Raw genomic sequence first — 25402 nt, 5'->3', positions numbered from 1 at the left:
TGATTTCCTTTCGATGTTTAGCAACTTTTACAAACTGTAAATAATCAAAAATTTTGGAAGTCATCTGAATGAATCTCAAACCTGATCTTTCATGGCATAACAAGCATGTTTCTGGGGAACTGTGTAATACTCCCAATCCTCCTCAGACTTCATCAACATGGGGGCAGCCCCCGGCTTATACACGTCCGGATTTGTCTCGTCCGATCCGCCGGCCTCCAGTAATACGACGTCATTATCTGGGACCTCCGACAGTCGAGACGCTAATACTGATCCCGAGGATCCAGCTCCAACTGAAAATCATTAATTGCAATTATGATAGAAATTCTTTATCTATCTGTTGTTATGATTTCGCATTGTCACATTGATTCAGTTTTATTATAGTTATAAGAATATTGGTGGTTTTCAGCATTGTAGAGTAGCTATTAATGCTTGGTTTCGGTAATACGGAGTTTAAGCTTGATGATATATTTGAGGATAAGTCTTTTATATAGGTATCAATAATATTGATATATTTTTGTGATTTTAAGTATTGGTGAGTATATGAACCGTTTCATAAAAGTGTTGTTGAATAAAGGTATACGGATTTCGGTATTCATTGTCATATCTTCTGTTTAGAATATGCATTTTGAGGTATGGTTAATACTGAGTTTATGTATTTTGAGGTATAGTTAATACTGAGTTTATGTATTTTGAGGTATAGTTAATACTGAGTTTATGTATTTTGAGGTAATGTTAATACTGAGATTTTTAATTTTGAGGTATAGTTAATACTGAGTTTATGTATTTTGAGGTATGGTTAATACTGAGTTTATGTATTTTGAGGTATAGTTAATACTGAGTTTTTTAATTTTGAGGTATAGTTAATAAAGAGTTTATGTATTTTGAGGTAATGTTAATACTGAGTTTATGTATTTTGAGGTATGGTTAATACTGAGTTTATGTATTTTGAGGTATAGTTAATACTGAGTTTTTTAATTTTGAGGTATAGTTAATAAAGAGTTTATGTATTTTGAGGTATAGTTAATACTGAGTTTATGTATTTTGAGGTATGGTTAATACTGAGTTTATGTATTTTGAGGTATGGTTAATACTGAGTTTTTTAATTTTGAGGTATAGTTAATACTGAGTTTATGTATTTTGAGGTATAGTTAATACTGAGTTTTTGTATTTTGAGGTAATGTTAATACTGAGTTTATGTATTTTGAGGTATGGTTAATACTGAGTTTATGTATTTTGAGGTATAGTTAATACTGAGTTTATGTATTTTGAGGTAATGTTAATACTGAGTTTATGTATTTTGAGGTAATGTTAATACTGAGTTTTTTTAATTTTGAGGTATAGTTAATACTGAGTTTATGTATTTTGAGGTATAGTTAATACTGAGTTTATGCATTTTGAGGTATAGTTAATACTGAGTTTATGTATTTTGAGGTATAGTTAATACTGAGTTTATGCATTTTGAGGTATAGTTAATAAAGAGTTTATGTATTTTGAGGTATAGTTAATACTGAGTTTATGCATTTTGAGGTATAGTTAATACTGAGTTTATGTATTTTGAGGTATAGTTAATACTGAGTTTATGTATTTTGAGGTAATGTTAATACTGAGATTTTTAATTTTGAGGTATAGTTAATACTGAGTTTATGTATTTTGAGGTATGGTTAATACTGAGTTTATGTATTTTGAGGTATAGTTAATACTGAGTTTTTTAATTTTGAGGTATAGTTAATAAAGAGTTTATGTATTTTGAGGTAATGTTAATACTGAGTTTATGTATTTTGAGGTATGGTTAATACTGAGTTTATGTATTTTGAGGTATAGTTAATACTGAGTTTTTTAATTTTGAGGTATAGTTAATAAAGAGTTTATGTATTTTGAGGTATAGTTAATACTGAGTTTATGTATTTTGAGGTATGGTTAATACTGAGTTTATGTATTTTGAGGTATGGTTAATACTGAGTTTTTTAATTTTGAGGTATAGTTAATACTGAGTTTATGTATTTTGAGGTATAGTTAATACTGAGTTTTTGTATTTTGAGGTAATGTTAATACTGAGTTTATGTATTTTGAGGTAATGTTAATACTGAGTTTTTTTAATTTTGAGGTATAGTTAATACTGAGTTTATGTATTTTGAGGTATAGTTAATACTGAGTTTATGTATTTTGAGGTATAGTTAATACTGAGTTTATGCATTTTGAGGTATAGTTAATAAAGAGTTTATGTATTTTGAGGTATAGTTAATACTGAGTTTATGCATTTTGAGGTATAGTTAATACTGAGTTTATGTATTTTGAGGTATAGTTAATACTGAGTTTATGCATTTTGAGGTATAGTTAATACTGAGTTTATGTATTTTGAGGTATAGTTAATACTGAGTTTATGCATTTTGAGGTATAGTTAATACTGAGTTTATGTATTTTGAGGTATAGTTAATACTGAGTTTATGCATTTTGAGGTATAGTTAATAAAGAGTTTATGTATTTTGAGGTATAGTTAATACTGAGTTTATGCATTTTGAGGTATAGTTAATACTGAGTTTATGTATTTTGAGGTATGGTTAATACTGAGTTTATGTATTGTATTTTGAGGTATAGTTAATACTGAGTTTATGCATTTTGAGGTATAGTTAATAAAGAGTTTATGTATTTTGAGGTATAGTTAATACTGAGTTTATGCATTTTGAGGTATAGTTAATACTGAGTTTATGTATTTTGAGGTATAGTTAATACTGAGTTTATGCATTTTGAGGTATAGTTAATACTGAGTTTATGTATTTTGAGGTATAGTTAATACTGAGTTTATGCATTTTGAGGTATAGTTAATACTGAGTTTATGTATTTTGAGGTATAGTTAATACTGAGTTTATGCATTTTGAGGTATAGTTAATAAAGAGTTTATGTATTTTGAGGTATAGTTAATACTGAGTTTATGCATTTTGAGGTATAGTTAATACTGAGTTTATGTATTTTGAGGTATAGTTAATACTGAGTTTATGTATTTTGAGGTATAGTTAATACTGAGTTTATGCATTTTGAGGTATAGTTAATAAAGAGTTTATGTATTTTGAGGTATAGTTAATACTGAGTTTATGCATTTTGAGGTATAGTTAATACTGAGTTTATGTATTTTGAGGTATGGTTAATACTGAGTTTATGTATTGTATTTTGAGGTATAGTTAATACTGAGTTTATGCATTTTGAGGTATAGTTAATAAAGAGTTTATGTATTTTGAGGTATAGTTAATACTGAGTTTATGCATTTTGAGGTATAGTTAATACTGAGTTTATGTATTTTGAGGTATAGTTAATACTGAGTTTATGCATTTTGAGGTATAGTTAATACTGAGTTTATGTATTTTGAGGTATAGTTAATACTGAGTTTATGCATTTTGAGGTATAGTTAATACTGAGTTTATGTATTTTGAGGTATAGTTAATACTGAGTTTATGCATTTTGAGGTATAGTTAATAAAGAGTTTATGTATTTTGAGGTATAGTTAATACTGAGTTTATGCATTTTGAGGTATAGTTAATACTGAGTTTATGTATTTTGAGGTATAGTTAATACTGAGTTTATGCATTTTGAGGTATAGTTAATACTGAGTTTATGTATTTTGAGGTATAGTTAATACTGAGTTTATGCATTTTGAGGTATAGTTAATAAAGAGTTTATGTATTTTGAGGTATAGTTAATACTGAGTTTTTTAATTTTGAGGTATAGTTAATAAAGAGTTTATGTATTTTGAGGTAATGTTAATACTGAGTTTATGTATTTTGAGGTATGGTTAATACTGAGTTTATGTATTTTGAGGTATAGTTAATACTGAGTTTATGTATTTTGAGGTAATGTTAATACTGAGTTTATGTATTTTGAGGTAATGTTAATACTGAGTTTTTTTAATTTTGAGGTATAGTTAATACTGAGTTTATGCATTTTGAGGTATAGTTAATACTGAGTTTATGTATTTTGAGGTATAGTTAATACTGAGTTTATGCATTTTGAGGTATAGTTAATAAAGAGTTTATGTATTTTGAGGTATAGTTAATACTGAGTTTATGCATTTTGAGGTATAGTTAATACTGAGTTTATGTATTTTGAGGTATAGTTAATACTGAGTTTATGCATTTTGAGGTATAGTTAATACTGAGTTTATGTATTTTGAGGTATAGTTAATACTGAGTTTATGCATTTTGAGGTATAGTTAATACTGAGTTTATGTATTTTGAGGTATAGTTAATACTGAGTTTATGCATTTTGAGGTATAGTTAATAAAGAGTTTATGCATTTTGAGGTATGGTTAATACTGAGTTTTTTTAATTTTGAGGTATAGTTAATACTGAGTTTATGTATTTTGAGGTATAGTTAATACTGAGTTTATGCATTTTGAGGTATAGTTAATACTGAGTTTATGTATTTTGAGGTATAGTTAATACTGAGTTTATGCATTTTGAGGTATAGTTAATAAAGAGTTTATGTATTTTGAGGTATAGTTAATACTGAGTTTATGCATTTTGAGGTATAGTTAATACTGAGTTTATGTATTTTGAGGTATAGTTAATACTGAGTTTATGCATTTTGAGGTATAGTTAATAAAGAGTTTATGTATTTTGAGGTATAGTTAATACTGAGTTTTTTAATTTTGAGGTATTATTAAGGTTGATTTTTTTTTATTTTGAGTTATGGTTAATGTTGGGTGTATGTAATATGATGTATACATAATGCTGAGTTGAAGTATTTTGAGGTATAGTTGGTGTCGTGTTAAAGTAATGAGAGGTATTGTTGGTGTCGTGTTTAATTATTGAGAGGTATAGTTGGTGTCATGTTTAAGTATTTTGAGGTATAGTTGATGTCGTGTTTAATTATTGAGAGGTATATTTTATGATGAGTTTTAGAATATTGAGGTATATCAATCATTTTATATTGAGTTTCATAATAGCTTTGTATATACAATGTACAGCAATTATATGGAACACACTAACGTAACGGTCCGTAAATTAACAATGGCTTTCATTTGGGGTTAATGACAAGAGGGGATCGGATAACATGTATATGCTATATCTATATATATTCAACAAAGCGTGATCAGATCAAATATATAATCAGTTGCATTAATGTTTAATAATTAGATTGACACTATTAAGCGTAATCTTACGATGCTATGTATATTTCACCGTTGTTATACAATTTACCGATAATGTAGTCGTAGGTTGTGTTCAGTTTTCTTGAAAATCTGCTGTCGCTGTCCTTAGTTGATTGCAAATACACATATGCCAATACACTAACTAGGATGACTGTAAAAAGTTTCTCCATTTCTGCAACAAAACATATTTTTTGTCGTGAATAAAGAGACAACCAACATTGAAACTAACATATTGACCATACCTGGTCTAAATATGAACAAAATTTAGCTCAATATGGAGACCATTCAAAAAGTACTAGGGTACGCGTCCTCTGCTATATCGACGACACCCGCCATGAACATATCGGTTATGTCACATCTTACAATATGAGGCTCGTGGTTAAATTATAAACACGCGTAGAAATTAAAGATAAGAAGTGTTGTTTTGTTTTCCTTGTATTACGACTTACAGCCATCACGTTATGGAAGCTTATATTGGTCACCAGTTGTCAAGTTAGTAACTAGAAGTAGTAGTGTGCACAAAGCTACTTTTCGAATTGGTTCTTACCGTGACAACTTCATATTTTGCGTTATAGTCTCTCATTCCAGTCGAGTGTATTAACATGTCGATAAAAGATAACACCAGTTATATGTTGTCGACATGTTGATACGCTCGACTGAACTGACTGAGTAACTTAAACTCGGTATATCTAGTTAAACTTAAAAAGATGAAAACAATTAAGTCGTCCAAATTATTTATTTGGTTACATTTTGTTATGATTTAAGTCGACTTGTTGAGAAAAAACTCAACAAGACCCAAAATATGAAGTTGTCCTGGTAAGAACCAATTCGAAAAGTAGCTTTGTGCACACTACTACTTCTAGTTACTAACTTGACAACTGGTGACCAATATAAGCTTCCATACATCACAGAGTAACAAAAACAGGCCTTATGAAATTGTCATTAACGTTATAAACTTAACGCAGCATGCTTTCACATCTATAGTTGAGCCACTATGTGGACTACCATGTTTACAGGACCATACCACCTTTGCTTCGATCGTGACAAATTCTAAATTCATATCTAAGTGTAGTTTTTACCTGTATGCCATTCTGACAGTTTGTTATCTCAACTTATTGTCGGACGACTAACATTTTGATGAAACATGACACTTTATTCGATTTAATATCGTCTTGGCTTTCAAATTGAAAGCAATTAAAATTTCACTGCTTACACAAAGCGTAATTCGATTCTAGAACACAGTTATTCAAGCTTGGTAAAATGTAATAAACAAACACCAGATTCTGTTAATACATTGTATAACATTATAATTATGCTTTGAAAGCATGCTTTGTATAACATTATAATTATGTTTTTAAAACAAACATTGTAAATCAGATTTCGAAGACAGAGCTACATCAGCGTCTACGGATAGCAAAACGTCTAAGACTGCAAAAATTCTAAAATTTCTAATGCGTTACTGGAACGAACCATAATTCAAATGTCCGAAACATTTCTCAAGTTCAGATTTCGGATATTCTTTATATCCCACGTGAAAGCATTCCACATTAACAACAAAGTGCCCTTTAAACTTTCTCCTCGTCTACCTTTAAAATATATCTTTACATAATACCAGATGTCAATATGTACCTTTGTTGATATACAGAATTCGGATCACCAGTCCTCCTAATGCTGTGTGTCTATATAGATCAGCAGGTAATGTTATGAATTCATACGCAGTCCCCTTGTCCTAACAACGCTCCTCTAATCCAGTAGTATCACAGCGAGTTCAATTAAATATTAATGTATTATACACCGGTGCGTAAGTTACTTTCAGAAATTGAAAACGTCATCCTTTGTTGCATATCAACTGCAAAAGTATATTGAAAATACTTTTGATTTCGACAATGCGACATTTAATATGTGGATTCTATTATATACAAATAAGAATGTTAGGTTTAATGTGTCCTGCGACTGTAAAAGTATCACACGTAGCATGTGCTTGTTTCACTAACCTTAAATACTTCGATTATCCGTGAACCGCGTCTTTAAAATGTCACTGGAAAAAAGAATAAGTATTTTAACTTTACCTCCCTCAATCTTTACGTTAGTTTGGAATGATTAAGGAGTTTTCTGCGTCTGAGAAGAACGAATAAATTTACATGGCAGTTTAAATAATGATATGAGATCTACTGTATCTATTAAATATGTAATCAGCTAGTTGGAATGCTTAGTTGCAGTAACCTTAATTCGTAGTAAAAATGTTGGTTATGACCGTACAATTGCTATAAAAATATACTGAGAAACCTCGAATAGTATGGCCTCAGTGACTTCGAGATAACGCGGTTTATCTGCATCACACCATTATTATGAACACATGATACACCGACTTGTAAACTAAATAGTATTTCGAATTTAAAATCGAATATTTCAATTTCTACTCAAGTTTGACTCAATGAAACTACCAAACTTAATCTGTTTCATTTGCTCATGAATTTGACCAGATTAACACTGATCAGTGCGTATGAATACATGGTTAAAATCCTTCCGCGGAACGATTTCACTTTTTCTATATTGCTGTTATAAGCATCGAATAATTATTAAAATTATCAAATTTATAATGTATTCTTGTATTTTATGAAAGACCAGATATGCTATTGACAAAGTAATACTGTTTTTCAATCCTAAAATAGCGGACTAATTTACTCGACCGACCAGACATGCACAATCCGGAACTCCTCGGGCTTTTCCGTATTTAGACTTGCACAAGCTACAAGATATTAATATCTAGACCGAGTTTTTTATTCGAGAACAAAAAATTGAAATATAAGGATTGAATCTAGATTTGGTCGATTTCATGGGGTCATGAATTGAGTTGCTCCTGAGACAAATTCAACATGAACTGCTTCGCAGTTCATTAAATTTGTCTCAAGAGCAACTCAATTCATGACCCCATGAAATCGACCAAATCAAGATTCAATCCTTAATTAAAATCAGTCTAAAATGAACAAAAACGTTTATGCAGACCCTTATGTTTGTGAACAGCATCTTTTTTCATTACCGACGACAACCAAATCTATGTCAAACGGATTAACCAGGTGTATCAGTGAACAATGTGCACGCTGGACTTGTTATCAACCTATATCGCACAATGAAGCATGGTACTTTCAATTGTACGTATGCTTGCCGTTGGAAGTTATCTTACCACAGAAAAAATGCTGAAATAAGAGAATAAATGTTTACCTAAAAAGACATAAAAAGGCATAAAAATGAAATATATCGCAAAGCAGATGCTTCGTACCTTACTTCAACATGGTCCGAGGTCCTTACATATTCCGATAACATACACCAGAGTGCATTCTATTGCTTGAAAGCGTCCACTGGAAAATGTGGTTGTTTTCTCACTGATTTATTCATTCTAGTTCGTAATATTTACATTGTTCGGTCAAGGACGCCCGATGTGTGTGAATATCTTACGCTGACCTCGAATGTACTTATCTAATATCAACGTGTCGTCAACAACATAGTCGTAAAGTCCTGATTTCTCAACTCTAAAACTATATGGGTTCACATGAGGAAAATGTTTTACACATGGATTTTTGGAAGGACAAGAATCTCTCAAAGCAGCCCCTCTACATAACAGTGAATGTTGTACATTTCCCTATATGAAAAGATACTTTCCCATTGCATATCTATATGTATAACATGTTAATGATTTCTTTCCGAATGCATTTAACATTTTATTCACGGGTGATTCTCTCAGTTGAGATCATTGCATGTGATGAATACGGGGACTGAAAGGCTGCATTGTTGGGGTCACAGGTAAAGGTGTAGGGACAGTAACTCTGAGTAGAAACCCGAACACAATGTCAGCAATTTAAATGTTAGAGTTAGATAGAGTAACGCCAAAAGATAGTCATAGTACATCATAAATCTGTCCTCTAGGACTCGACCTACGAGACGATGCAGGAAAGCCGAGAGAAATGTCAAAATCTTGATGGAGAGGTGCAATATATATCCCGACATTCCATAGAGGAAATATTGTTGAAGATTATCAAGCGCATGTGAATATTTTGAATCGTGTCACTATTCAAATGAAAGACACGTATGTTACGGCACACCGGTAGCGTCTAGTACCTACAGTCTCAAGGTATTGAGACAGAAGACACACAATTCGATTCTTTATTTGTCTTGAGAGAATACAACTCATCGACATCATACATAAACAGTTATATAGAATTTAATTCAAGTCAGTTCGGGTATCCTGGCATATGGCATTAAAGCATGCATATATATATTTGAATTTCCTGTTGAACTGTGATGAATGTGTTTAATATGTGTACAATTCCCGTCCACTTATGTAAATACATTGCGATCCAGGTATTCATATCATATAATAGACGACTTCCACTATGATCATGTCAGGATATCGGGTCGACTGTCACTGCGCCATTGAAATGTTCTTTAAAAAAAAAAAAAAAGCATTGGATCAAACTACTAGTTACATATGTACTAGAAGCCATCAGAGTAGAACGTAGCCAATATGTGTGGTATAATACCTTGCCAAGATTACTAAATTCTTAAACATTGCCAGCTGATGGAAAATTGATTCATCTATAGACAGAGGGATTATCCCGATAGTAAGGCTTTATATATTTTATTCTGTGACAGTTCACAAGATATGTTTAACACCTTTCAATACAAATCGATACTGTAGAGCCAACAAATCGTATTAAACTGCGTAATAAAACCGTGTTATTTTAGCACTCATCAGATGACATAATTGCTTGAGATAATGTCAAAATACGTTAATTAAGGAAAATTCAAATTTAGCCAAGGCCGACACCAGCGGATAGCACACAGGTCAACACTGATCTCGATGAGTCATTCCGTCCGTCCGTCTGACCGTCCATCCGGATTCGCTTTCCGTACGATATCTTTTGAAGGAATGATCGGATTTAGATGAAACTTGCTTGGTAGGCTAATTACCTAAATTCCTTGCTCAATTTCGATTATCGGCATAATAAATGCATATTTGATGAGGCTTCTTTGATCTGCTTTGCTGATATTGTTTTCCGCACGACATCTTTTAAAGTAATGATCGCATTTTGATAAAACTTGCTCGGTAGACTTTTAACTTATTATGTTGATTACTCGAGTATCGAGGGTGGTAAACACTAACACAGGAGTATAGAGGGTGGTAAACAGTAACACAGGAGTATCGAGAGGAGGTACACAATAACACAGGAGTATCGAGGGTGGTAAACAATAACACAGGAGTATCGAGAGAAGGTAAACAATAACACAGGAGTATCGTGGGTGGTAAACAGTAACACAGGAGTATCGAGGGTGGTAAACAATAACACAGGAGTATCGAGACAAGGTAAACAATAACACAGGAGTATCGTGGGTGGTAAACAGTAACACAGGAGTATCGAGGGTGGTAAACAATAACACAGGAGTATCGAGGGTGGTAAACAATAACACAGGAGTATCGAGGGTGGTAAACTATAACACAGGAGTATCGAGAGGAGGTAAACAATAACACAAGAGTATCGAGGGTGGTTAACAATAACACAGGAGTATCGAGGGTGGTTAACAATAACACAGTAGTATCGAGGGTGGTAAACAATAACGCCAGGAGTATCGAGGGTGGTTAACAATAACACAGGACAATAACACAGGAGTATCGAGGGAAGGTAAACATTAACACAGGAGTATCGAGGGTGGTTAACAATAACACAGGACAATAACACAGGAGTATCGAGGGTGGTAAACAATAACACAGTAGTATCGAGGGTGGTAAACAATAACACAGGAGTATCGAGAGTGGTAAACAATAACACAGTAGTATCGAGAGTGGTAAACAATAACACAGGAGTATCGAGGGTGGTAAACAATAACACAGGAGTATCGAGAGTGGTAAACTATAACACAGGAGTATCGAGAGAAGGTTAACAATAACACAGGAGTATAGGGGGTGGTAAACAATAACACAGGAGTATCGAGAGAAGGTAAACAATAACACAGGAGTATCGAGGGTGGTAAACAATAACACAGGAGTATCGAGGGTGGTAAACAATAACACAAGAGTATCGAGGGTGGTAAACAATAACACAGGAGTATAGAGGGTGGTAAACACTAACACAGGAGTATCGAGGGTGGTAAACAATAACACAGGAGTATCGAGGGTGGTAAACAATAACACAGTAGTATCGAGGGTGGTAAACAATAACACAGGAGTATCGAGGGTGGTAAACAATAACACAGGAGTATCGAGGGTGGTAAACAATAACACAGGAGTATCGTGGGTGGTAAACAATAACACATGATTATCGAGGGTGGTAAACAATAACACAGGAGTATCGAGAGTGGTAAACAATAACAAAGGAGTATCGAGAGAAGGTAAACAATAACACAGGAGTATCGAGAGGAGGTAAGCAATAACACAGGACTATCGAGGTTGGTAAACAATAACACAGGAGTATCGAGGGTGGTAAACAATAACACAGGAGTATCGAGGGTGGTAAACAATAACACAGGAGTATCGAGGGAAGGTAAACAATAACACAGGAGTATCGAGAGGAGGTAAGCAATAACACATGAGTATCGGGAGAAGGTAAACAATAACACAGGAGTATCGAGGGTGGTAAACAATAACACAGGAGTATCGAGGGTGGTAAACAATAACACAGGAGTATCGAGGGAAGGTAAACAATAACACAGGAGTATCGAGAGGAGGTAAGCAATAACACAGGACTATCGAGGTTGGTAAACAATAACACAGGAGTATCGAGGGTGATAAACAATAACACAGGAGTATCGAGGGTGATAAACAATAACACAGGAGTATCGAGGGTGATAAACAATAACACAGGAGTATCGAGGGAAGGTAAACAATAACACAGGAGTATCGAGAGGAGGTAAGCAATAACACAGGACTATCGAGGTTGGTAAACAATAACACAGGAGTATCGAGGGTGGTAAACAATAACACAGGAGTATCGAGGTTGGAAAACAATAACACAGGAGTATCGAGGGTGGTAAACAATAACACAGGAGTATCGAGGGAAGGTAAACAATAACACAGGAGTATCGAGGGTGGTAAACAATAACACAGGAGTATCGAGGGTGGTAAACAATAACACAGGAGTATCGAGAGGTGGTAAACAATAACACAGGAGTATCGAGAGAAGGTAAACAATAACACAGGAGTATCGAGAGGAGGTAAACAATAACACAGGAGTATCGAGAGTGGTAAACAATAACAGGAGTATCGAGAGTGGTAAACAATAACACAGTAGTATCGAGGGTGGTAAACAATGACACAGGAGTATCGAGGGTGGTAAACAATAACATAGTAGTATCGAGAGTGGTAAACAATAACACAGTAGTATCGAGGGTGGTAAACAATAACACAGGAGTATCGAGGGTGGTAAACAATAACACAGGAGTATCGAGGGTGGTAAACAATAACACAGGAGTATCGGGGGAAGGTAAACAATAACACAGGAGTATCGAGACCAGGTAAACAATAACACAGGAGTATCGAGGGTGGTAAACAATAACACAGGAGTATCGAGGGTGGTAAACAATAACACAATAGTATCGAGGGTGGTAAACAATAACATAGTAGTATCGAGAGTGGTAAACAATAACACAGGAGTATCGAGGGTGGTAAACAATAACACAGTAGTACCGAGGGTGGTAAACAATAACACAGTAGTATCCCAGCAAACAAAATTAGGTTTGTACAATGTTGTGACAACGTAAAACTTTGGTTTCGAAAACGTTATATACTTTCGTCAAAACAACGTGACGCTATAGACTCACTGGAATGTTATCACGACGTTGTCAGAACAAGATTTTAATGTCATAGAAAACATCGTGATAATATTGTCAGAACGTTGCTAGTTACGTTGCGATTTACGTTATTCTGACGTTGTCAGAACGTGATTTTGATATGTCATGGAAAACATCGTGATAACGTTGTCAGAACGTTATTAATTACGTTGAGATTTACGACATTGTGACGTTGTCAGAACGTGATTTTGATGTCATAGAAAACATCGTGATAACGTTGTCTGAACGTTACTATTTACGTTGTAATTTACGTTGAGCTGACGTTGTCAGAATGTGATTTTGATATGTCATGAATAACATCGTGATAACGTTGTCAGAACGTTATTAATTACGTTGAGATTTACGTTATTGTGACGTTGTCAGAACGTGATTTTGATATGTTATGAATAACATCGTGATAACGTTGAGAGAAGTTAAGCAATAGCAATATCGTAGGTGGTATGCTTGTCTGTGATTTTAATGTGTAACGCTCTATTACAAATACCCTTTACTATTGAAATAATTAATGATGATCGTTTACAATTTGTTTTCAAGACATGAAATACTTATTTTATTACTGATTAGGATATAACAATCCATTTATCTGGATGTTACGGCAGTATAGCATATGTGACATTAAGTAGAAATGTCAAAGGCATCACTGCTGTACATTTATATCAGAATGACGTTTCATTGCCTCCTCGACTTTACCTTGACATACACATATTTTGAACAAAAGCATGTAACTCCATATTCTCACGACATCTCACGTTTCTGCTTTCGAACATACATGTAGGTCACACTGTTGCACAACGTCAATACATGTTTCCGCTTTCGTACATATAAGTAGGTCACACTATTGCAGTAGCCAGTTTTCTCTGGCCCTGTCACCATGTCTGGTGTTTGCAGGGGTGTATCGGTTACCGTTCTAAACCGTGATGTTACCTTCATATGGTTTCTACTATGTCAAACTCACAATATTGGGCATTAAATCATTTACTGAAAAATGTACCCTTCGATACATTTAAAATGTTAGTGTCAATCTCTGTGTGGAGAAAATCGTAACGTAAGCAGTTGATGCATACTGCTGACAAATGCATACTGCTGACAAATGCATACTGCTGACAAATGCATACTGCTGACAAATGCATACTGCTGACAAATGCAAATCTCAATCAAAACATTTATACATGGCAAGTTGTATTTTATTCATTGAGCATTGTTGATCCGCTGTTGATTCAGATTAGATGAAATGTTTTTTTTATATGAATATCAACGTCGTTTCCCACAAGTACGTGCTCCTATATGAAGTATTTAGAATAGCTTAAAGGGTCATTCTTTCGTTTGGATAAAGTATAGGTCGTCAAAATTTAACTTACTTGAAAAAGTGTACATTTTCCAAATCGCAAACGTTATGATCTTCACATTAATACGGCGGTTTTACTCTCCAGATAAACCAAAATACTTTGAGCATTAAGTCCTTAAAATTCTTAATTCGACCCGAGGTATTACTAATTACCGCAAAGAAATACGGTATTTGTCCACAACACACCTTTTTTCTGTACATTTCGGCGTTAACTTCATTACTTGTAGGCACAAACACTCATATAATCGTCGTTCGGACATTGTTTTACGAGCTCACAAAATTCCCAAATGAAAAACAAATATCAGTAAAGCACACAGATTAACACACAAACTCGTGTTTATATCACACCAAATTAAAATGACGTTCTTGATACGCACACACACGTTAAAATGGTACCAGTCAGGATAACGTCAGGACGATATCAACAAATGAAAAGATGAACAGACTAGATGTATGAACGTGATATGGAAATGGGGCCATCAACAATAGGATACACATCTTAATGGAATCAATATTATTTTTAGCAACATTGTCACAGAAATATTCCAGAACTTACTTTTATCGTTTTGTATCCTTACCGACGCCCTTTGTAACATTCAGAGTATATCAAATGATACAGAAATTAAATAAACTAGTTGGAATTCCTCAAAACTCGTCATGCAATAAGAAATAAGACTTTTAGTGTTGATTTATATACCTAGTGGTTTCCGTTGTAAGCATCCCGCCTCCATTATAAATCTCAACATTTATCCGATTGTACCTCGGTTTACATGGCGGGTGCCGTCAATGAAGTATATGATATTGATCATTACGGAACACCTGATTTCATGTTGTCCTTGCAGCCACCTGAAATATATTTGATCTATATTTTGTTCCTATTTAGAATATTGCATGACGTCATGTACAGTAGCATGGCGTCACCATCTAAAGCGTCATAAGTGTTCTTAAAGTGACACTAGGCACTTTACAATGTTTATTTTACTTGTGCTCCGTCCTTTGAAAGCAATATTGCACTATATAATTATTCATTAAAGAGATGTAAAACAAAGGACAAACTCGGCACTTAACAGAATTGGGGAGGTGACTGGAGCTGAGCTGATCTCAGAATAAATCTAAATAACCAGGCCATACTTACAAAACAATATATAGAGCAATGGCCATACATGCATACACACACGTTGATATAACCTTGAACAAAGTGTTGCGTTATCTCTGTTTGCCTTTGAATACAACATTACTTAGCCTTACATAAAAGTATATCAGGCCAGATTAAGCACAGACCAGGTGGGATTAAACACACACAACAAATATGTATCCATACACGTAGTTTTGCTACGTTAGCAAGTGTGGCGTACTTCTCATCAGTTGTTGCAAAACTCAAGGTTATTTGATGAGGGAAAGATATACATGTACCTATCATTGTAAAATGTGTAATAGTGCAAATCAATCTGCAATTGATAAGTTTGGTCAAAATTAAACAGCTGTATGTAGAGCCGTAACTCAGCAGCACATAGGAATACATATTGTCCGGTTCTTTATGTAAAGGGAAGTCTGGGATATAAAACATAAGTAGAAGAGAACAAGGAACATTGAAGTATACTATATTGATACACACTCGCCCTTACACACACACACACGTGTTATAAAACGGGTATCGTGTACAACACATACAAGTAAGCATGTTGACTCTAGTGACTTTAGTGTTAACGTTTTGGAGTAATATCATTCAAATTCTTGAATTCAATATGACAATTATGGTTTATAACAAAAGTTTAGGGTCTGATATAACACCTAATCAAAAAAACAAGTTGGGTCCTTCAGCTAAAATTTTCTCCGGGGTAGCCATTTTGAAAATGAGTGAATTTCGCAGTAAAATTTCTCAAAAATCTTAAATGTTTACCTGTTAATTATTATTATCTGAACTTTTGGGAAAAAAATCAATCGAACTTACGAAATTTATATCAACATTTCTTATTGATAGTTACCTATCAGGCTACATATCTATTTTCTCGCTTCATAACATACTGGCCAATCAGTGGCTGCCAGACATTTTATCCTTGGCTCAACTTTCCTATACACAGGGGATGTTTCAAAAATATTTTTTTTCAATTGGTTGGTTGTTCACTATACTGTTATTCCTTACGAACACATTCGCGTGTGTTATATAGTTAATGTTAGTTTCTTTCCAAAATTGATATCTCAACAAATTCCATCATATTTAGTGTTAATGCTAAACTAATAATAATACAATGCCCCGATTGTAAAATGAACGGCAATACATACTATTACAGACCAACCTTAAAACTATCCGATTCTACTTCAGGTTCAGCACCAAATATAACGGTATAACATTGTAAAAAGTCTGAGGGTGTTTTCTAAGAAACAACATAGGTACGTATTTTTTTCAGTTCAGTTCCTTAATTGCCTCTAGCCATCCATCCTGTTACTTACCCGAACACCTGTAGATCTGTGTCTCATCCACTCAATTCTGCTGTGCTCTCCTTGTCAACTGTATTCATATATGATTCCCGATGGGATAGGGTACTCTAGTCATGCAAATTCCCCGATAGTTTATACGCTCCTATTATTTCTAATACATTTCGTCTGTGTTCTTTTTATCTATGCATGCATAATGTTACAGTACAGAATATACCTTTTCTGCGTTTGGACAAAAGATAAAGTGTGTCAACGTGCAGAGTCACCCGTGAACGGCGTGTATTGACATTAGTAGAAGACATTTGACATGCATATTGATGAATAAAGCACTGTATAGTACCGTCTGCTTGGAATATTCATCAGATCTACCAAAACTATGAAAATCCAGCAAATCACCGATAAACACAAAATGCATGTACCCCGTGTACGTGACCTGATCAATATTCGACTTATGAATATTCATATCCTATCCATATAAGGAAATGATATCTTCCAGCTATACAATGTGAGTGAGATATATCGACTAGTTATATAAATACAGCACTCTTATCTATCGATGATTCACAGATATGAAACGGAAGCAAAACACATTTATTTGAGAGTAATGTATACATTCATTGAGAAGAATTGTATGAGACACACATCAGATTTCTAATGAGGGTTCATTCGGCGTTAGTAATAATATGTTATGACATTGACAAAAAAAAAACGAAAATTGATTTAGACGTTTGAAGATATTGTTGTTTGATTTTGTCACCATAGCCCAACTCTCAAAATATCCCGATTGACAGTGACAAGGTCACTCACACACATATACACTCCCCAACACAGACACCACATCCACTCACACAACAATAACGGACATTTAAATGTAGAGTAGATGCATGAGCTCTTGGTTATTGTAAAGGCGTTGAGTTGTGTTACCGACCAGCTAATATTTCAGCTATTGCGTATCATATCTGCAGCTTTCTCTCCAATCATGATCGCTGGAGCGTTTGTGTTGCCTGCAGGTACATTTCTCATCAACGAAGCGTCGACAACGCGTAGACTCGATACTCCTCTAACCCTATAATGAAAATTAAAAGTTTTTTTTCAAAAACATTGTATTTATTCTTTAACATTTTCGTCATCTTTAAATATGACTGACAAACTTCTCAGTGGTGAAAGTCATCAGAAATTACTGCTTTACATACATTTCCAATTAACTATCGTTTTATGTTTTGATTTTAAAATTCATTTCAATGATGAGAGAAATACTGTCATCTACGGACATCATTCAATAGGTACTCCTGCTTATACTGTGATAAACTGACGTCACCTTTTTTCGAAAAGGTATCGAAAATTGGACAACTTCGACTGATTTTAGAACATTAATTATATTTGATTGATATATGTGTACCTTAGCTTAGGATCGACCACTGCCGACGGGTCGTTTTTACTGCCCATTCTACACGTCGTTGTTGGATGGTACACCGTCAGTGTAAAATGTCTCACATAACACTCCCAGAACTTGTCCGACCGAAATTCGTGCTCAGAACAGTTGATAGTAAGGAGATACGGAGTTTACATCCATGCCAATGGATTTCATTGTGTCTGTACCAACTAATTTATCAGCAAATCTTATTCCTGAAATAATATACATATATATAATATCAATTGGATTCATTGCAATTGCATATGTGAATATAGCTTGTATGCTTTTCTAATCTGATATAATAGATACACTTGTTTACACTAATTAGCAGATACATCTGTACATTATAGCTGTTGTGGTATGGTAGATTTTGACAATTAAAAAACCTATAAAAAGTTAAACGTTGACTAATAATGTTGCAAAAAGAAAATAACTATTCTCGAGATTCGGTTAGCGTGTGTTTACATCACCTGCAATGGCCGTCTTTACATCATCCGGGTGTTCTAGGTAACGTGGGTCAATATCGGGATACTCGAACGGATCCGTGCTTTTCAGTCGGATCGTTCCGGTACTTTTAGGGTGAAGAAGTGTCGGAAATAAAATTGTCGTTTTATCATCATCGTTCCCTGTAAAAAGCTTGTCTTTAACATGCAAGTACCAAATTCTAAGTGATGATTAAATGTTGATGTTGCCATATATAATGGGATAGCGTTAATTAGATTTCAAAGACAATACGGGGATTCAAATACACAGCAAGGCTAGATAAATGTATAAAAAATCCGGAACGAAAAATAAAAACTAACGTCTTCTTGGTAGTTGCAATGCAGGGCTTCCCTCAATGATGGCGTGATGCTATGGACATTGTATGTCATCAATTGAATGTCAGAATTTTCTCCAGAATCCTTCTTTTTATCAAAATCTTTATACATAAAGGCTAAAGCCTCGAGTGCAGGGGCGGACAGTGGACCTGTGAATTAATACAAATATAACACGAGAAATATACTTTGTCAAATAATTAAAAGGGTTATTCTAAAAATATAAATAAAACTTTAATTTGGCCAAAAGAAATGTAATATTGGGACAAAATTGTATTACTTCTGCAAAATGGTAATACTGGTACAAAATGGTAATACTGGGGAAATGCTAATACTTGGGGAAAATAGCAATACGTAATACTGGAACAAAAAGTAATACTGGGGAAAATGGTGATACTGGAGAAATGGTAATACTAGGACAAAATGATAATGCTAGGAAAAAATGGTACTACTTTGACATAATGGTAATATTGGGTCAAATGGTAATACTTGGGGAAATGGTAATACTCCGGTAAAATTGTAATACTCGGGCATAATGGTACTACCATGACAAAATGGTAATATTGGGACAAGAAATGGTTATACTTAAGCAAAATGGTAATATTGATGACAAACGTTAAGAAATAAAATAACAATACTGGACAAAATGGAAACAGGTGACAAGCGTTTAGAAATTACCGACTATAGGAAAAAGGCGTTTTCTGCTCCGCATGTGACTCCAGCTAAGATCATGTCGCTTAAGACTGTCACAATAGTAGTAAAGATGTCGTCATTGATAACAAACGGTCTAATTAAAGTGCAGTCACCAGACTAATCCACTTTGTCGTGGAATTGCTACCAGTCCGAATCATCAATAGCAAGACTAATCCATAAATTAGTCATATATCAAAATAATGTTTTCTTATTTAAGAAATCAAAACATAATAATCGAAATTTCGAAACGTAACATGTGCGAAAGAACTCGTACTGCTTTGCTGTTCGCATGGAAGTCAAATCATCGAAAGTTAGGGGCCCTGTTGCATTCAAATTGTACACCATAGGTATCATTATGTGGTCCTGTAGGTTTTCTCCCACTGGAAGGTCAGCCAGTACAGGAATCTGGAAATACATGCGTCAAGAAATGTCAACGGCAGTGAACTGATTAATACTAATATCGACAATAGTACCTTAATTGTTAATACATGGGTGGACTCGGAACGGCACAAACAGCTGGAGACGAAAATGACCGAAACACTTTCTACTCTCAATGTCGCACATTAGTAACATTCGTACAGACAATTTTCAAATCGAGAAAGAACTTTACTTACACCTTGATATAAGAAAAACATAAACAGGCTTTATGTAAAAAAATATAAACAAAATAAACCATGAAGATAAGTAAACCTCAACCAGCATATTGCATATAATGTTAACATGTTTACACACCTCTAATTCCTGAAGCATCCGTAGTATGAAATACCACATACCCATGCCATATAACTACAAATAACCCTAATTCATGACGTTGTTTCTTTGGACCTATACTGGACAACATTAGTAAGTACAGATTACCACAAACCCATGTACACATTAATTAACATACCCCTAACACCTGAAGGTGTTTCTTCGGACCTATACCGGACAGCATCAGTAACTGTGGGGAGTTGATGGCACCAGCAGACACTATAACTTCCTTCCTGGCATACATCTTCACCTTTCTTCCATTCCTGATACATTCTATACCTATAGCTCTCTTGTCTTTTATTATTACCTGCAAGGTAATTACACGAATAATAAGTGAAGCGTGACGTTTTCTCTTATATTTGTACATATATTTTTGGGGTCTATGTTAAGTCTCCTAATGCCATGTAATACACGGATGTCATGTCAAACTGTCGGATACACGCACATAAAAAGTCATGCTACAAATATACAGGAACATCATATGACAAAGAAAAAAAAGATATCCTATGATAATGGACAAATGTATCCATCTCATGTCTTACCTGCAGATTGTATTCACATGATCTGATGTTGTATACGAAAGCATGTAAAGAATCCTAATATTTTACGTGACAGCGGCGTATTGATTAACAAACTGCACAACCACAAAGCTATAAAAAAGTGATATTCCTTAAATACTTAAATGTAAAACGTAATTGTAAGAAACACATAAAATGAACTAAGAACAAAGGAAATATCCACAAACAGCAATTCAAGTGTGATTAAAGAGGCATGTGTTCACAAAGCAAATCAATTCCGTCTCAAAACAGAAGACGTGAACTACCCCAAAGAAACAACTGGGGGAAATAAAGAACTTTATTTACCGCACAAAAAACAGAGCACGTACAAAGATATAATGATGACAACCAAAATACTCATTACAAACTGTACCTCCAAAGAGTCTGCTGCATATTAAGGCTGTACGAAGTTAAAAATCGTCACTGAATATAGAATCAAGCGTACCATGTATACGTTAACTCCAGATGACAGAGACAGGTATGTTATAATCGATAGTTTAATTCAGCTAAGTATAACACTTACTGTAACATGCTCTGCTTACCTTTGTGGTGAAGGTGTTGGGGATGAAATGGAGATTTGGCCGGTCTAAGTAGGGTTTAACAAATGATCTATAAGAACTCCATCTCTCTCCCTGTTTTATTGTAGACTGTATCCAGCAAAAGCATGAAAGGGAAAACCAATTAATTTTTATTATTATCATTGTTTTTGTTTTAATGATTGTCAAGCTGATGAAGTTCAAATTGTGTTATTTCCTCGTAAAAGTTCAATTTTAAATGATTTGATTATGTGATAAGTAGCGAAAGAGACTCACCGATTTGGTCCTCGCCGTTACAATCAATGGTGTTATAACCTAGATCTTTGCCAGCGTCAAGGTAAACTTCATGCATCGGAGTGATATGTGGCCTAGTGACTGGTAGAGGACCTCCATTTCCGTGGTATTCTTTGTGAAATATAAACCATAGACTTGTTTTTACAATTAGCTTTTTCCTTTAATATGCTTTTTATTTTCAGTGATTAATATAAAAAGCATGCCATGTTAAATTCATTTTCATTTCCAAAAGCAATGAGTTTTTGCATATTCATACTTGTTCCACATCACGTAGAACACGTATTTGAGTACTAAATTAAGTATGATATGTTTTATTTTATTTTTCAGGAAAATAAAAACTGACAGTGCTTATTATCGTTGTTTGGAAAAACTTTTTGTTCATTTATTCGAGTCGTGAAATATTAATCACATCGTTAAAAAGGCTAATCACCTGATTTTTTGAACTCGTCAATCAGTATGTCCTCTGACTTGATAAAATAAGGAAGGACGTCGTTGTAGCTCCAACCATCACAGCCTTCCTCGGCCCAACTGTCATAGTCATGGCGGTTACCTCTCACATACGCCATCCAGTTCAAAGAACTAGTTCCAACCAAGACTCTTCCTCGGGGCCAAAAACTCCTCTATTATTAATTAAAATGTGTTCTGAGAGCAAAACGCAACATCACATATCTGATTTATGCTTCTACTAAAATTATTATGTGAAATTAGATACATAACATTATAATTATTGGTAATATACCTTAATGACATAAAAGAAACAATCTGTTTGAAATCCTCATGTTATGAAAATACATCACTCATAAGAGTTTTTAGATTTGTTTACGTTAAAAGTAGGGGTTGATGTCCAGTATGCCTTGGAAAACATACACGCTAACGCACGTGTCCGACAGACAAACGTGTTGGATTTTACACAAACTAATGTTTATAACAGCAAGCATCTGTTATCGACTCAAAGTATTTGACTCCTGTTTTATATCTTCTGCAATATTCCATTTCTGTAATCTTTTTTCCAGTACAATACAACCGGTGAAATTATTTCAGAATCCTATCTCATACTTGATATATCATATTTCTCCCAACCTGTTCTTTCATGGCCAGACATGCATGCTTCTGTGGTACTGTGTAATAACTCCAGTCATCCTCAGTGTTCGTCAGGCTAGCCATTGCCCCTGGTATGTAGATGTTAGGATTGGTCTCGTCAGACCCACCAGCTTCCAGAAGTACCACATCATTTCCAGGATCCTCTGTCAGACGAGAGGTTCCACCGAGCTCGAGGAACCAGCTCCCACTAAAAACATCATATGTTATAAATATAATATCATTTGTTCTAGGACCACTTAAATAAAGCAACTGAAACTTTTTTGCTATAAACACATTTGTTCTTAATTTGTTTTATACATCTTGCCAAAGATATAGTCATAGGAGGTATCCAGTTTTGTTTTGTACAGCTTACCAATAATTTTGCACAGCTTATCAATAATATAATCATAAGGGGTAAGCAGTTTTATTTTTGTAGAGCTTACCAGTAATATAGTCATAGGAGGTACCAAGTTTGTTTTGAAGAGCTTACCAATAATATTGTCATAGGAGGTATCCAGTTTTGTTTTGAACAGCTTACCCAATAATATTGTCGAAGGAGATATCTAGTTTGTATTGTACAGCTTACCCAATAATATTGTCAAAGGAGATATCTAGTTTGTATTGAACAGCTTACCCAATAATATTGTCAAAGGAGATATCTAGTTTGTATTGTACAGCTTACCCAATAATATTGTCAAAGGAGATATCTAGTTTGTATTGTACAGCTTACCCAATAATATTGTCAAAGGAGATATCTAGTTTGTATTGTACAGCTTACCAATAATATAGTCATACGAAGTATCCAGTTTTGACTGGAATTCAGTAGCGTTGACCAGTTTTCGTGAATATTTGTAATACATGTATGCTATTACACAACATACGAAAGACGCTTCTTCATTTCTGTAACAAAGCATGCATCTAACTTACATCTCATATTCATCAAACGTAAATGTCTAACGTGTTTTCTTCACATGAAATTAAATCGTCAAAGTTTTGAGTAGAAATAACTCAAGAAATCACTAACTGACAATTACGCAAGGTGTATGTTATATGCATTCTGAATACTGTAATGCGAGACAGCTTCTCAACCGTAAGTCTAAATGTACTTAACAAGATTGAGCTTTTATTCACCTGTTACAGTTATGTGAGACATTATGACAGCAACGAAGTCATTTAATTGTATTCTCCATCCTGAAGGTATGTTTCTTAGTTTCATTAAGAATATGTATATATATATTAAGATTATATTTGATATTGAAGGTAAAAGTCGATTTAAGGAAAACAATTGCATATGTCTCAAACAAATGAATAGTTGGAGAGTGTTAACCTTGTATGTTTCTTTAAATGAACTGGATTATATCTTCTTCCTTTTTGTCACAGAGTCCTTAAATTACATTAGCTTAACACGTTAAACAATGAAAACCAAAACAATACCTTTGCGTCACGGTACATACACCATGCGCTGTGATGTAGTCACGTTCTTCCTGTGGTACACGATGAAATCAAATTAAGAAGAAGGGAATTAGTCCAGCTCGAAGTCGATAAAACGTTTAAAATACCATCATAATATTTTGACATGGAAGCTCCTGAAAATGTAACGATATGAATGGAATTCGAACCCATATCATCAACCTGGTTGCCGAGTTTAGCCAAGTCCAGTTCCAGTACAAAAGGTTGTAACAGAGAAAAAGAAATCCAGCATACTAAAGACCATGGGATACTTCGAAGCTCAAACCACACAAGGAAATAACAAAAAATCCAAATGACATAATTATCGTGAAGTGCTCCAAATCATAATTTGCGGCAATATGTGTCACCAGTCGACCTCATTCACGGAATGTTTGAGCACACTATTGGATATCAATTAATATTGTGACACGGAAGTACCTTTATAAGAGAGCCAGCTGTATGAGAAACGGTAATTTCATGATAGAGTTATTAAAATCATCACGCAAACTATATAGAGTAGAGTTAAGATATTCCTGCTTTTGCCCTGTTGTAAGCGACTGATATTTACTTACAATATCATTCGATGAACTACAAAACCATCAGAATATATCGACATGCTAAGAAACTATAATTTTAGCTCATAGCCGATAAAACAAGAGTAAAAAACAGAATATATGGAGATACTTAAGTAGGGTTTGAATTATACGCTTTATCTGTTTAATGTCAGATTTAGGAGGGTTTTGTATGTTGGACTCTAGCATACACTAGAAATATTACCCATAGTAAATCTGTTATTATTGCTTTACCTGCCGAAATGTTCAAAACCACATAAAGAACGGTGACGATTGATGAATCAATGCTAACCTTAGCCAAACCTGTCTTCACGGAGTCCTTACATACGCTGAAAAAGTAAATATCGAGGTGTTTGTTTAACAGCACGTCGCCGCGTCTCAGTTGATCTACCTATGCATGATAGTGTAATGATAACTCAGAAGAAGATATGTATATATATGTACATTTAAATAAAAAAAATATACATGCCATGGCAATT

General features: G+C 34.2%; 2 protein-coding genes across 3 annotated transcripts; both read right to left on the bottom strand.

The window, feature by feature from the left end:
* Nucleotides 1-34: 34 nt before the first annotated feature.
* Nucleotides 35-8575, bottom strand: LOC117335120 (pyridoxine 4-oxidase-like). 2 transcript variants are annotated; one of them, XM_033895044.1, is made up of 4 exons: nucleotides 8421-8575; nucleotides 7135-7178; nucleotides 5190-5312; nucleotides 35-290 (listed from the first exon to the last, which is right to left on the bottom strand). In XM_033895044.1, the coding sequence occupies exons 3-4, from the start codon at nucleotides 5308-5310 to the stop codon at nucleotides 76-78; spliced, it is 336 nt and encodes a 111-aa protein (XP_033750935.1). In that variant the 5' UTR covers nucleotides 5311-5312; nucleotides 7135-7178; nucleotides 8421-8575; the 3' UTR covers nucleotides 35-75. The 2 variants fall into 2 exon arrangements, with proteins under 2 accessions (XP_033750935.1, XP_033750936.1); XM_033895045.1 differs by lacking the exons at nucleotides 7135-7178; nucleotides 8421-8575 and adding an exon at nucleotides 6770-6981.
* Nucleotides 8576-17702: 9127 nt separating this feature from the next.
* On the bottom strand, nucleotides 17703-23762 carry LOC117333941 (glucose dehydrogenase [FAD, quinone]-like). Its single transcript, XM_033893360.1, is given in 12 exon segments — nucleotides 17703-17829; nucleotides 18163-18324; nucleotides 18326-18389; nucleotides 18648-18818; nucleotides 19940-20090; nucleotides 20575-20742; nucleotides 21535-21656; nucleotides 21805-21933; nucleotides 22253-22442; nucleotides 22903-23084; nucleotides 23087-23110; nucleotides 23681-23762. Coding segments are annotated over 12 exon segments (1572 nt in total).
* Nucleotides 23763-25402: the final 1640 nt, after the last annotated feature.

Source organism: Pecten maximus, chromosome 9 (genome assembly GCF_902652985.1).
Source record: "Pecten maximus chromosome 9, xPecMax1.1, whole genome shotgun sequence".
NCBI classification, from domain to species: domain Eukaryota; kingdom Metazoa; phylum Mollusca; class Bivalvia; order Pectinida; family Pectinidae; genus Pecten; species Pecten maximus.
This window is presented reverse-complemented; position numbering and strand designations above follow the sequence as displayed.

Excerpts from the sequence above, each read along its gene's own strand:
- LOC117335120 (XM_033895044.1), bottom strand. The coding sequence starts at position 5,310 with ATGGAGAAACTTTTTACAGTCATCCTAGTTAGTGTATTGGCATATGTG. Across the intron at positions 291-5,189 it reads AACCTACGACTACATTATCG|TTGGAGCTGGATCCTCGGGA; the intron begins GTAAATTGTATA and ends AATGATTTTCAG.